At 34.1% G+C, this 12,222-nt stretch overlaps 1 protein-coding gene across 4 annotated transcripts; it reads left to right on the forward strand.

Annotated features, from left to right (window-relative positions):
• Nucleotides 1-5,559: 5,559 nt before the first annotated feature.
• On the forward strand, nt 5,560-11,994 carry LOC124839998 (cuscuta receptor 1-like). Of its 4 annotated transcripts, XM_088101962.1 has the most exons (7): nt 5,560-5,952; nt 6,058-6,201; nt 6,472-6,520; nt 9,013-9,087; nt 9,194-9,346; nt 9,429-9,578; nt 9,753-11,994. In XM_088101962.1, exons 4-7 carry the CDS (start codon nt 9,024-9,026, stop codon nt 11,969-11,971), a joined length of 2,586 nt encoding a protein of 861 aa, XP_087958088.1. In that variant the 5' UTR covers nt 5,560-5,952; nt 6,058-6,201; nt 6,472-6,520; nt 9,013-9,023; the 3' UTR covers nt 11,972-11,994. The 4 variants fall into 4 exon arrangements, with proteins under 4 accessions (XP_087958088.1, XP_087958086.1, XP_087958085.1 ...); XM_088101960.1 differs by having other exon boundaries at nt 6,058-6,520; XM_088101959.1 differs by lacking the exon at nt 5,560-5,952 and having other exon boundaries at nt 6,362-6,520.
• The last annotated feature ends 228 nt before the right edge of the window (nt 11,995-12,222 follow it).

Genomic DNA, 12,222 nt, shown 5'->3' on the forward strand with positions numbered 1-12,222 from the left:
CGTAGAATTTAAAACTTTATAACAAGAGAGTATTCCAAAACTATACACCAAAATAAACAACCTAACTAAACTAAACAACATCAACCTCACCCTCCAAAGCATGCTCTAGAGGCACCTCATCTCCCTCTGCTCACATCCATCGGATGATCATTGCAAAAGAAAAACACCACACATACAAAATACAAACACAAGCAGGAGTAAGCTAGATATACAAGAAAACATACAATTTAATAGCACATAACATACACAAGATAAATCAAGCAAAGTAACTAAATCAAACATCCTAGCATGTTATGTTCTAGACTTAACTTGTCCGGATTTAGAATGATTGTCGAGCTATGGCCGGTTATGCACTCGTGGTGGCCTCTACTGCTTTGTAAAGTCATTGCTAATGGATTTCACCCTACCACACTCACGAGGTTAGTCTGTACCATGCCTTGGAGCATACTGGAAGCCTCCAAGACTAAGACCTCCTGCTACTCCTCACGACATGGATCAATCCTCTCTATATGACAATGAAATTCCATTGGAGTTTCAGTATAACCCTCAAGACTGAGCTCCTGCATTCATTCTAAACAAAACTTGAATCTCACCAAGAGAATCTACATTGATACTTACATTCATCACTTTGATTCACATACTTTTACTTGGAACATGACTCATAATCATACTAAATCATATATCATATTTCATACATCAGACAAGCTTTATAATGTATTACAATCCATTCATGTTCAGTGAATACAAGAAATAAAAAGGTGAATTAAAACCTGGATCATTCGCATAGTGCACACATTCGTAGAGCGAATCCAAAGGTTTCTCGCACAACGACCCAACTCCTTGTGTAAATCCTCAAACAGAGACCCACCCCTCATAATCATTCACACAATGATTAAATTCGTTGTGCGAATAAACTCTTAATTGTATCAGACCCTAACCCCTCGCATAGCACCCCAAATCGCTATGCGAGAGCCCCAGGCAATGACTCAGACTCCCTAAACACTCGCAGAGCGCACCTATTCGCCATTTGAATAAAAAAATGGCAGTAGTCCCAAACCCCAACCAGGCGTATAACGCCCTAATTCGCCATGCGGATCATCAGACAGAGAGCAAACCTCTCAAACTATTCGCACAGTGTGTCTATCTCGCCAGGGTGACTCGCTGTGCGAATTCATTCGCTCAGCGAGTCTACATAATCTGCAGCACCAAATTTTGCATAATTATGCAACTCAACACCCTTCACCAATTCTAACTATTTTTCCCAAATTCTAACCATCTTAATTCATATTATACACCTAATTAGATTTGACTAATTGATTTTAAACCTTCCTACCATCAATCTAAGGCATTTTATACACAATTTCCACTCCAAATCATCAAATTCATCAACTTAGAGACTCAAATCCTATTGCACCACTTTTGGCACTACTTTCAGCCACTTAAGGACTAAAGAAAGTCCTAATTAGCCTATCTAACCTATTCTAACTTACCAATACAGCCTATAACTCCTAATTCACAATTTCACTACCACACTTCCTCAAAACTTACCTAAAACTAGTATACTTCATTCAAATTTCTCATAAGTCAACCTCATAACAGATTTTTAACATTTCATCTAGTTTATAACATCATAATCATCATCCAAATCAGTTCATATTCATAGTTTCTTCACACACACTTACAATAGCCACAATAAGCACATTCTTTCTAAAATCAAAGTCAACAATTCAACTCATTATATATATAAATAACATATTCTTCACACATGCACAATATAGTTAAATAAACAAAAATAAAATCCAGCTTCCCTTACCTCACTCAAGCTCTACACAGCTCACAAAACCCCGATTAAAACTTGCACCGCAAGAAAACTCAACAGAAACCTACAATTCACCGATTGGAAAGAGGAGACCAACAATAAGTCCAAAAACGAAATCAGAATTTGAGAAAAGAGTCTGATGAACACATGCAAACATAATTTTCTCTTGCATGCATAAGAAAACATAATGACTAAGAAGAGAGGATGAACTTACTGACTCTAAACACAAACCGATCGGTGGAATGGAAAGCTCTAGACACCCGGATTGCTTAGGCACGGTCTGATTGTTGAACAAATGAAGTGAGATTGAAAGAATTTAAAGAGAAGGAGGAGAAAAGAAAAGAGTAGAAGAATTTGGAGAGATATAGTTGTAATCAAAGAATGAGACGAGACTTTTGAAACTTTTCATTTATATATCACTCTTATTTTAATCTAAACAGCTCGGTCTCATCCTTTGCTTACACCTGTCTGCTCTAAACTTCTTTAAACCTCTCGGCTCTTACACTCTCCCCAACAATAACAAAAATTTTTGTCCTCAAAAATTCTCGGAGGAAGACATGATCTCCAACTGCAAACTCTTCGGCCGGCATATGATTTTTGCCTACTCTGAGTTGTCCTCAATCTCTCTTGAATCAACTTCACTTACTCTGTCGTTTGCTGAATCAATTATGGCCCAATCAAAACGGATTCTCCATCCTTAAACCAACAAAGTGGAGTCCTACAATGCCTCCCATAGAGTACTTCAAAAGGTGTCATGCCAATATTGGACTGGTAACTATTGTTGTAGGTGAACTCAACCAATGCCAAAACTTCATTCCAAATTCCCAAATGATCCAAAACACACGTCCTTAGTAAGTCCTCTAGTGTTTGGATCGTTCTCTCTGACTGACCGTCCGTCTGAGGATGATAAGCCGAACTCATCTGCAACCGACTGCCCAACTCGCCTTGCAAAGACTGCCAAAATCTTGAAGTGAACCGAGGATCTCTATCTGAAACAATACTGGACGACACTCCATGCAACCTCACAACTTCCTTGATGTACAACTGAGCAAGTTTTGTCATTGACATTCTCAAATTAATGGCCATGAAGTGAGCACTCTTTGTCAATTTGTCCACCACAACCCAAATGGCATCATGCCCTCTGACCGAACGGGGAAGATGAGTGACGAAGTCCATAGCAATGCTATCCCATTCCACTCGGGAATCTCTAACTGCTGCAGTAAACCTCTCGGTCTCTAATGCTCTACCTTGGCTTTTTGACATGTTAAGCAAGATGACACAAACCAAGCAACATCTGCTTTCATACCCGACCACCAAAATGATTCTTTGAGATCCTGATACATTTTAGTCATGCTTGGATGCATGCTAAAACAACTCTGATGTCCTTCCTCAAGAATCAACCTCTTAATTTCCCCATTATTAGGAACACAAATCCTTCCTCTAAACCTCAAAATATCGTCTGGTCCCAAAACGAAATCCTTCCCTTGTTCACTACCAATCAGTCCTCTTGACTTCTGTAGCTCAACATCTGTCGACTGTTTCTCTCGGATTCTGCTTAGAAGTTCACTTTCTACCACTAAGCGACTGCATATGATACCGCCAGGTTCTAACTCAACTTGTAGCTTCAAATCTCGAAAGCTTTCAACCAATTCTAGTTCTCGGATCATCATTGCCGACACATGCACGATCTTCCTACTCAAGGCATCAACTACTACATTAGCCTTTCCAGGATGGTAGAGTAGATCAAATTCATAGTCCTTTATGAATTCCATCCATCTTCTCTGCCTCATGTTCAACTCCTTTATGAATTCATAGTTCTTCTTACATTGCAACACATTTGTCATCGTGGAGAGCTTTACCAATATTCTTAGGTTCTATCTGAGAGACAAAAGCCACTGTCATGCAAAAATTATTTAAGTTTTGTCTAGTGGTTACCCCTTTTAAGATGTCTTATATGATATTGTGCATTGATATTCCACGAGGCTGTTGATAGCTTTCAGGAACATCTTGTTGTGGAGGAGGATTATCAGTTATGTATATCTTTTCAAGTGCTTTCCTTAAATAATCTTCATCACCTACACCTTGTCTATTTGATTAAAGAGGGTTCTCCTCAAAGTTTATACAACATATATATATATTCTTAATTGATAATATATATTAATTAGATTATAACACTGGTTATTAAAATTTTGTGTCTTAGATTTTACGTGATCAAGTCAATTTTCTTGTGAAACTTTTATATTTGATTAGTTAATAAAAATATATGGTCTATATATTATTGTATGTAATGAAATAAATAAATTATATTATAATTAAAATTTATGATAAATAAATAATATTAAAAATATAAATTATAATTAAATTTAATGATTTATATTAATGTAATTTCTTTTAATGAGAACATAATTATTGAGGCATGTCTATATTGTATTCAAGTTTGTGGTGGTTGTAGCTTCTGATCGATGTCAAGTCATTATTTTTTTTCTTCGTCTTTGTGTGTTTAATTAACTAAAATCGATAATCAATAAATATTTTCATTGTATGTTTTATATTATGATTAAAATTAATGGTAAATATAATTTGTTTTTAAAATATAATAGTTGTATTTTAAATTTGTAAAAGAGAATTCATATTATGAAATTTTATTTTATTTATAACATAATTATGGAGTTATGTTTATCTTAGATTCTACTTTTCAAATAATACTATGTTAAAATTTATAATGAAATAATATTTTTAATGTATAAATTGTATTTTAAATTTGTAATAAATAATCTATATTGATATGAATTTATTTTTATTTATAGCATAATTATAGAGGTACGTCTATTTTGGATTCTACTTGGCGCTGATTTCGGCCCATTAGTTGACGCGAAGTCATTTTGTTTTTTTTTTTTTTTTTATTAGTCTTTATTTAGTAATTATTAATAAGCTGGCTAATGTATAATTAATATTTATATGATGTAAGTTTATTAATAAATAATAAACTCTTATATATCATATTTACTCTTAGTTTTATAAATAATTTATATGATGTAAGTTTATTTTTTATTATAAAATGATTATTGAAGGATGTTTATTTTGAATTGTACTTATGGATGAATGTGACCTTTCCGTGGATGACAGATCATCTTCTCTGAATTTTACTTCTATTTTAGTAAAAGTATACCACAATATTTATTTATATTGTTAAAATTGGTATTAAATAAATATTGTAATGCAAAATTTATATTAATAATTCTTTTTATAGCAAAAAGTATTTTTGAACATTAATTTTTTTAGATTTATGATATATATTTTATGTTGATGTAATTTGAAAATTTAATTTAAAAGTAAAATTAAAAGGCATCAAAATAAATATTGTGGAATAAACCATCTTTAAAAAAATTCTCGTCGAAATCACTCCTCTAATTTCGTTAGTTTTTTTAAGCGCGTCATTTTATGTTAGAATTGACTTAAACGTCTTCCATGCTCCAAAATTTTCCAAAATTTAACAAGCAACCTGAGAAAATTCAAATTTAAACTTAATTTCACATCATATTTTTTATTTTTATAAATAATATTTTCTTTGACGAGAAATTAGTTTTTAATAAATTTAAATTTTCCTCAAAATAATTTACCTCACAATTTTTAATTATAAAAAAGATTAAAAAATAAAAAATAGTATATTACCTCCGTTTTATTAATTTTCGGGTTTCAACTTTTATTTTAAAAAACTATAATATGCATTCATGGACCATAAACAGTTGATGCTTTCCTACTTAAGGGATGAAGACCAAATCCTTTGTGGGTGAAGAGAAAAATGAAGAGTGTTGTGAGAATGTGTTTCGTCCTTTTCCTTTTATTGGAAGTCGTGTGGTGTGAAGGATGTTGGAAGGAGGAGCGAGAAGCACTTTTGGGCATAAATTCTCGTTTGAACTCTCCTTTCTCTTGGAACACCGACACAGATTGCTGTGAATGGAACCATGTGCAGTGCAACCCCTCCACAGGAAGAGTGGATCAACTAGTTCTTACTGATGGCTAGAGGAAATCAACAAAAAAATATATTAATTACTCAGATTTTTCTGTCCTCAAAGATTTGAAGATCCTCGACTTGTCAGATTCTGAAATAGTTGGTTGTGAGGGGGATGCAGGTATTAATTCGTACAACTTCTATGTCTTCGTCGCTCTAATTACTTACTCAAAACTACGAATTTTATGGAATACTCGTTATTTCAACTTTATTTTTCATATTGCAGAGTTGCCAAATCTGGAGGTTCTCGACATTAGTGGTAACAAGCTGTCTAATGCTTCGACCATTCTACCTTGTTTGGATGGCGTTCCATCTCTTAAGTCGCTTTATTTAAAATATAACAGCTTCAGTACATCTTCATTAAACCACGGTGAGACTAACAATTTATTATTTACTTTAAGAAATGACAACAATAAAATAATTTATTATAATGAAGATCTTCAAATTTTTTATACTATATTTTTTTTTTCACATTTGTTGGCTTCCTTCACAACTTTTGGTTTTAATGAATACATGTGCTTATATATAAGCTTTTGAAAGTGTGTCACCAAAGCTGCCTAATTTGGAGGTCCTGGACATAAGTCATAACTATTTGACTAATGACATCTTACCATCTATGGAGGGATTCACATCTTTAAAGGAACTGAATTTGGCCGGAAATCAATTGAGCTCGGATCTTCACATTGAAGGTATTATTTGTTATATAGGATATTATATAGTACAAAGGAATATATAATATATTTATTGATCGTAAGGACAATTATTTTTGGCTCTTATCTATTATTGACGAAATTGATTTTGGAAGTAGATAAATATGTGTGAAATTTTATACATATTGTTGTTAGACTTAACTATTGGTTTAGACCGTTCGGTCATTCCTGTTCTGTCTTATGCTGGAGACCATTCGGTCATTCTATTTTGTCTGTTACAGTTGCTTTGATTGATTATATATTGTAGCCTATCTTTGCGTTGTATTTCGGAATTCAATTTTCAATCTCGAAGTATTATTCACATATCATTCTCTCTCTGTCTTTTACTCTCTTATTCTCTCTTCTCTGCATCTGTGTTTTCTATTCTCTGTTTTACGCGAACCCAACAATTGGCGTCCACCGTGGGGCTGTGAATCAAGAAATTCCAGAAGCGATGGCAACCAAGTTCGACATAGAGAAATTCAATGATCAAACGACTTCGGGCTGTGGAAGATCAAGATGGAGGCTATCTTGATACAACAGGGCTCCAATGACGCATTGAAGGGTGAGTTGAACATGATTGATGCGATGTCGCAAGAAGAGAAGAAAAGAATGGTTGATAAGGCAAGAAGTGCTATCATACTATGTCTTGGTGATAAGGTACTGAGGGGGGTTGCGAAGGAGAAGATTGCGGCTGGAATATGGAAAAAATTGGAGTCGTTGTACATGACAAGATCGCTGGCTCATAGGTTGTGTCTGAAGCAACAACTCTATTCGTTCAAGATGATAGAATCGAGAACCATAGAGGAGCAACATGCAGAATTCAGCAAGATTGTTGATGATCTGGAGAATATTGACGTGAGGTGGAAGATGAAGATAAGGTTGTTATTCTTCTGAATGCGCTTCCAAGAACCTTCGAGCATTTCTAGGATGCCTTGCTCTATGGTAAGGATCAGGTGATTACTTTAGAGGAGGTTGTGACATCAATTCGAACCAAGGAGTTTCAAAAACTTCAAGATTCGAAAGCAACCAAGGAGGTGGCATCTGGGCTCATTATGTTGAAAGGTAAATGGAAGAAGCAGGGTGGAAATGGGAAGAAGTCGAAACCAGAAGGTACGAAACAGGTGAGATGTGGCAGAGGCTTCTGAAGGATATGAATATGCTGGTGTTCTGGTGGCTTCATTTGAAGATTCTCAAAGAAGTTGGGTCATGGATTCTGGGTGTACCTATCATATGTGCCCGATGAAAGAGTTCTTTGAAGATCTTGATCAAAAGGAGCATGGAAATGTGTTGCTGGGAAATAACAAGGCTTGCTAAGTGCAAGGAGTGGGGTCGGTAAGGCTGAAGATGTTTGACAATCGTGAAATGATGTTGCAGGATGTGAGGTATGTGCCTGAACTAAAGAGAAATTTGATTTCTATTAGTTCGTTTGATCTTAGAGGTTACTCCACGAGAGTTGAAGATGGAGTGATGAGAGTGTATTATGGAGATTTTGTGGTTGTCAAAGGCAGAAGAAAGAATGGCTTGTACATTATGGAGGGTTCCACTGTCATTGGTCATGCCTCGGTAGCAAGTGAGAAGTCTAAAAATACCGCTCGGCTTTGACACTTGAGGATGGGACATATCAGTGAGAAGGGCCTTGAAGAATTAGAGGAGCAAGGTTTACTTCTGGGAGATAAACTGCAGGAGCTGAATTTTTGTGACCATTGTGTCTTAGGGAAATCACACAGAATCTCGTTCGGTAAAGGGAAACACTTGACCGAACGACCATTTGAATATGCTCATGCTGACTTGTGAGGGCCTGCGAGAACTCAAACTAATGGTTGAGGAGCGTATTTCCTGAGTATAATTGATGATTTTTCAAGAAGAGTGTGGATCTACGTTCTGAAGAATAAGTCTAAAACGTTTCAAAGGTTCAAGGAGTGGCATACACAGACTGAGAATCAATTGGGGTATAAGTTGAAATGCTTGAGAACTGACAATGGTCTGGAGTTTGTTTAAGAGGAATTCAATGAATTATGCAAAGTTAAAGGGATCAAGAGGCACAGGACTGTGGTGGGAACTCCTCAACAGAATGGTTTGGCTGAAAGGATGAATAGAACAATTCTGGCTGAAAGGCTGATCAATTTTGTTATCCATAAACGTGTGTTTCAGTGGATATTTGTGAAATCTTTATTTCTTTATAAAAATATTGGAACTCTTTTGTGTAACATCATACATGCTCGAAATGATTTCTGATTATCATTTCTGCCTTTTTTTTCCTACCAAAATGGTGTAAGTCAGACAGAGAGAGTTGAATTTACATTAATTTCTTCTACCAAGTTAAAGTAAACTTTTAGATGTTTAACGTACACTATAGGTTTTGAAAAAATTACTTTCGGTTATTTGAAAGCAAACTAGTTTTGTAATGCTTCTATTTCAACAGTGAAGAAAAATATAAGGCTTCACGAATTGTAGTTGATTTTGATTAATTCTTAATTTATGGCTTGCAGGATTATTGACTATGTCCCGTTTGACGAATCTTGATTTAAGCGATAATAAAATCCATTCTTTTGTGACCCATCAAGGTATTTAAGAAATAAAATTAAAAAGAATATATGCTCTGTTCTCTTTAGCCTAATTATAGTATTATGTATTTTTTTTTAGTTAATTTAAGTTTTATATGACTTTCAGGTTCAAAAAGTCTAAGTAGATTGGATGTTCTTACTTTAGATGGAAATATGATAGATGGAGACATACTAAGGGAGTCATTACAAGCTTTATCATCATCCATTAGGAAGCTTTCTATGTGTAATAATATATTTAAAGGAACAATTGTAGCTGGAGGTAGTAATATTTATGATTTTCACATGATAATTTAATTCTATGGTTGCTATATTATGATTCATGTCATTTTTTTATTGTGCAGATCTTTATAATTTAAGAAATCTAGAATATTTGAGATTGGATGGAAGCAGCAACGTGAAGAATGAATTTTTTAAAAGTATTGGGAATTTAACATCCTTAAAAGTTCTGTCTCTAGCAAATTGTCATATAAATGACACTCTTCCTACGACTGGTAATTATATCATTAGCTTGTCTTTTTAAGTTATTTATAACATATATGTTATGCATAAATTGCTCTTAGTTTAGTTGAAATCTTTATATCTTATATTATAACCCTTGCAAGACTATCTGTTTTTTTGTCAAAATTTTATATTTCAGATTGATTTGTGAAAATTTCATATTTCAGATTGGTTTAAGTTGAAGAATCTCGAAGAGTTAGATCTAAGTCAAAATCTATTTGTGGGACCACTCCCTTTGTCTTTCTTAAATATGACATCTATTCAGAAGTTGGAACTTTCACGAAATCAATTTAGTGGAAAGTTTGATTCTAATATTGCTACTCTGACATCACTTGAATATTTTGGTTTTACAGAAAACCAATTTGAAGTTCTTGTTTCTTTTAGACCATTTTTCAATCTCTCAAACCTGAAGTTCATATATGGTGAAAGAAACAAAGTCATATTAGACTTACGACCTAGTATGCAAACTTGGATTCCTAAATTTCAATTACAAGTGCTTAGTTTGCCGTCAATGATTGCTACACATTCTCTTCCGCTCCCCAGATTTCTTCTACATCAAAACAATTTGACTAGCTTAGATTTCAGTAATTATTGGTTTGAAGGAGGATTTCCTCATTGGCTGTTAGAAAACAACACAAAATTGACTGAAGCTCTTTTGAGAAATTGTTCTTTGAGTGGTACTATGCAACTACCATTGAGATCTCTTTCTGGGTTACAGCGCCTTGATGTGTCTGACAATACCATAATTGGTGAAATTCCAAGCAAGAATATGAGTGTTGTTTATCCAAATTTAGTTTATGTAAACATGTCTAGAAACCACATCCAAGGTTCAATTCCTCGTGAATTAGGTCAAATGAAGTTATTACGCGAGTTGGATCTTTCATACAACCAATTGTCTGGAGAAATACCAGAAGACATGTTCAAAAAGGACATGAACCCTTACATTAGAAACCAACTCTCATACCAACTCTATGTCTTGATACTTTCAAATAACAAGTTTGAGGGACCCGTTTTTACAATACCCACTGATTTAGAGTACTTATCATTGAATGATAACAATTTTAGTGGTGAACTTCCGAGCAACATTTTTGACATATCCATCATTTCATTGGATGTAAGCAACAATCATTTGGTAGGAAAGATTCCAAGCTTTGGTAATACAATGACAAATTTGTTGGAACTTCGTATGTCCAATAACAGCTTTGAAGGGTTCATTCCATTAGAATTGGCACAACAACCATATCTACTTTATTTAGATCTCTCTCAAAATCATTTGACGGGCATTGTACCATCATTTCTGAATTCTTCTCTAAAATTTATCCATTTGAGCAATAATCATTTTATTGGAGTGTCAAAGAAAATGTTCAATGGAAGCTCTCCTGTGGTGATGTTAGACCTTAACTACAATGAAATATCTGACAACATTCAAGATATGATACAAGACCTTAGTTATTCAAAGTTGAATTTTCTCTTTTTAAAAGGTAATCACATTACTGGGGATATACCAAAGGAGTTATGCCAGATGAAATATCTAACCATGTTAGACCTTTCACACAATAAATTTTCTGGAGAAATACCCCCTTGCTTTGGGATAATGCCTTTCGATAATAATAACCTTGATTCATCATTAAAATTACTCAAAGGAAGCTTCTTTATTGAGGAACGTGTAACGGAAGCTACATCAAGAAGAACGGCGGTACCTCGCGCACCAGTATCAACAAAGCAACAGAAAGTGACAGCGAGTTTCACTTCAAAAAGAAATATCTATATTTACATGGGAAGTACTCTTACTTACATGTCTGGAATCGATTTATCACAGAATAAACTGAAAGGAAATATCCCGTTTGATATTGGGAATTTGACAAGAATCCAAGCATTAAACTTGTCTCATAATGATTTAACTGGACAAATTCCAGATTCATTCTCAAATTTGGTTCATACAGAGAGTTTAGATCTTTCTTTTAACAAGTTGAGTGGTCAAATTCCTCCAAAACTCAATAATCTAACATTTCTTCAAGTATTAAGTGTGGCACACAACAACTTATCAGGTCCAATTCCTGAAGGAGCCCAATTTAACACATTTACTAGTACTAGCTATGAGGATAATCCATTTCTCTGTGGACCTCCGTTAGCAAAGAGTTGTCATCAAACTCCTACAATTATTCGACATAAACCAAATTATGAGGAAAGATCGATAGACATGTATTTCTTTCGTGTGAGCTTTGTTGTGTCATATACATTAGCATTGCTAGCAACTGCAGCAGTTTTATACATCAATTCCTACTGGAGGCAAGTCTGGTTTTATTACATGGAATTAGTGAGTTCAAATTGTTACTACTTTATTGTGGATAACTTTTGTAGGTTTTGTAATGCTCGCAATATATAATAACCATTGGATATTTGTTTCGATGTTTCCTTTTAAGAGTGAATAAGAAAAGCCATACATTTCTGGCTTAATATAATAAGATGAAATTTAAATTTCTATATTCCATAAATTGTTGTTCAGGAATCAATATTTTTTTTTTAGTCTTTTAAGTTCTTCATTTATACTGTCATGAGAGAATTAAGATAAGATTTTTTTTTCGTATAGCCTGAAATAATATCAATGCTTAATATATTTTTAGTACTTCTATAAGT

This window comes from Vigna umbellata, chromosome 11 (assembly GCF_029865625.1).
Source record: "Vigna umbellata cultivar VRB3 chromosome 11, Vumbellata_1.0, whole genome shotgun sequence".
Taxonomy (NCBI): Eukaryota; Viridiplantae; Streptophyta; class Magnoliopsida; order Fabales; family Fabaceae; genus Vigna; species Vigna umbellata.

Bases quoted from the DNA above. Each gene is read 5' to 3' on its own strand.
- LOC124839998 (XM_088101960.1), top strand. From the start codon at position 6,448: ATGGAGGGATTCACATCTTTAAAGGAACTGAATTTGGCCGGAAATCAA. The intron at 9,088-9,193 runs GTATTTAAGAAA...TATGACTTTCAG, and splicing joins TTCTTTTGTGACCCATCAAG to GTTCAAAAAGTCTAAGTAGA. The intron at 9,579-9,752 runs GTAATTATATCA...TTCATATTTCAG, and splicing joins TGACACTCTTCCTACGACTG to ATTGGTTTAAGTTGAAGAAT.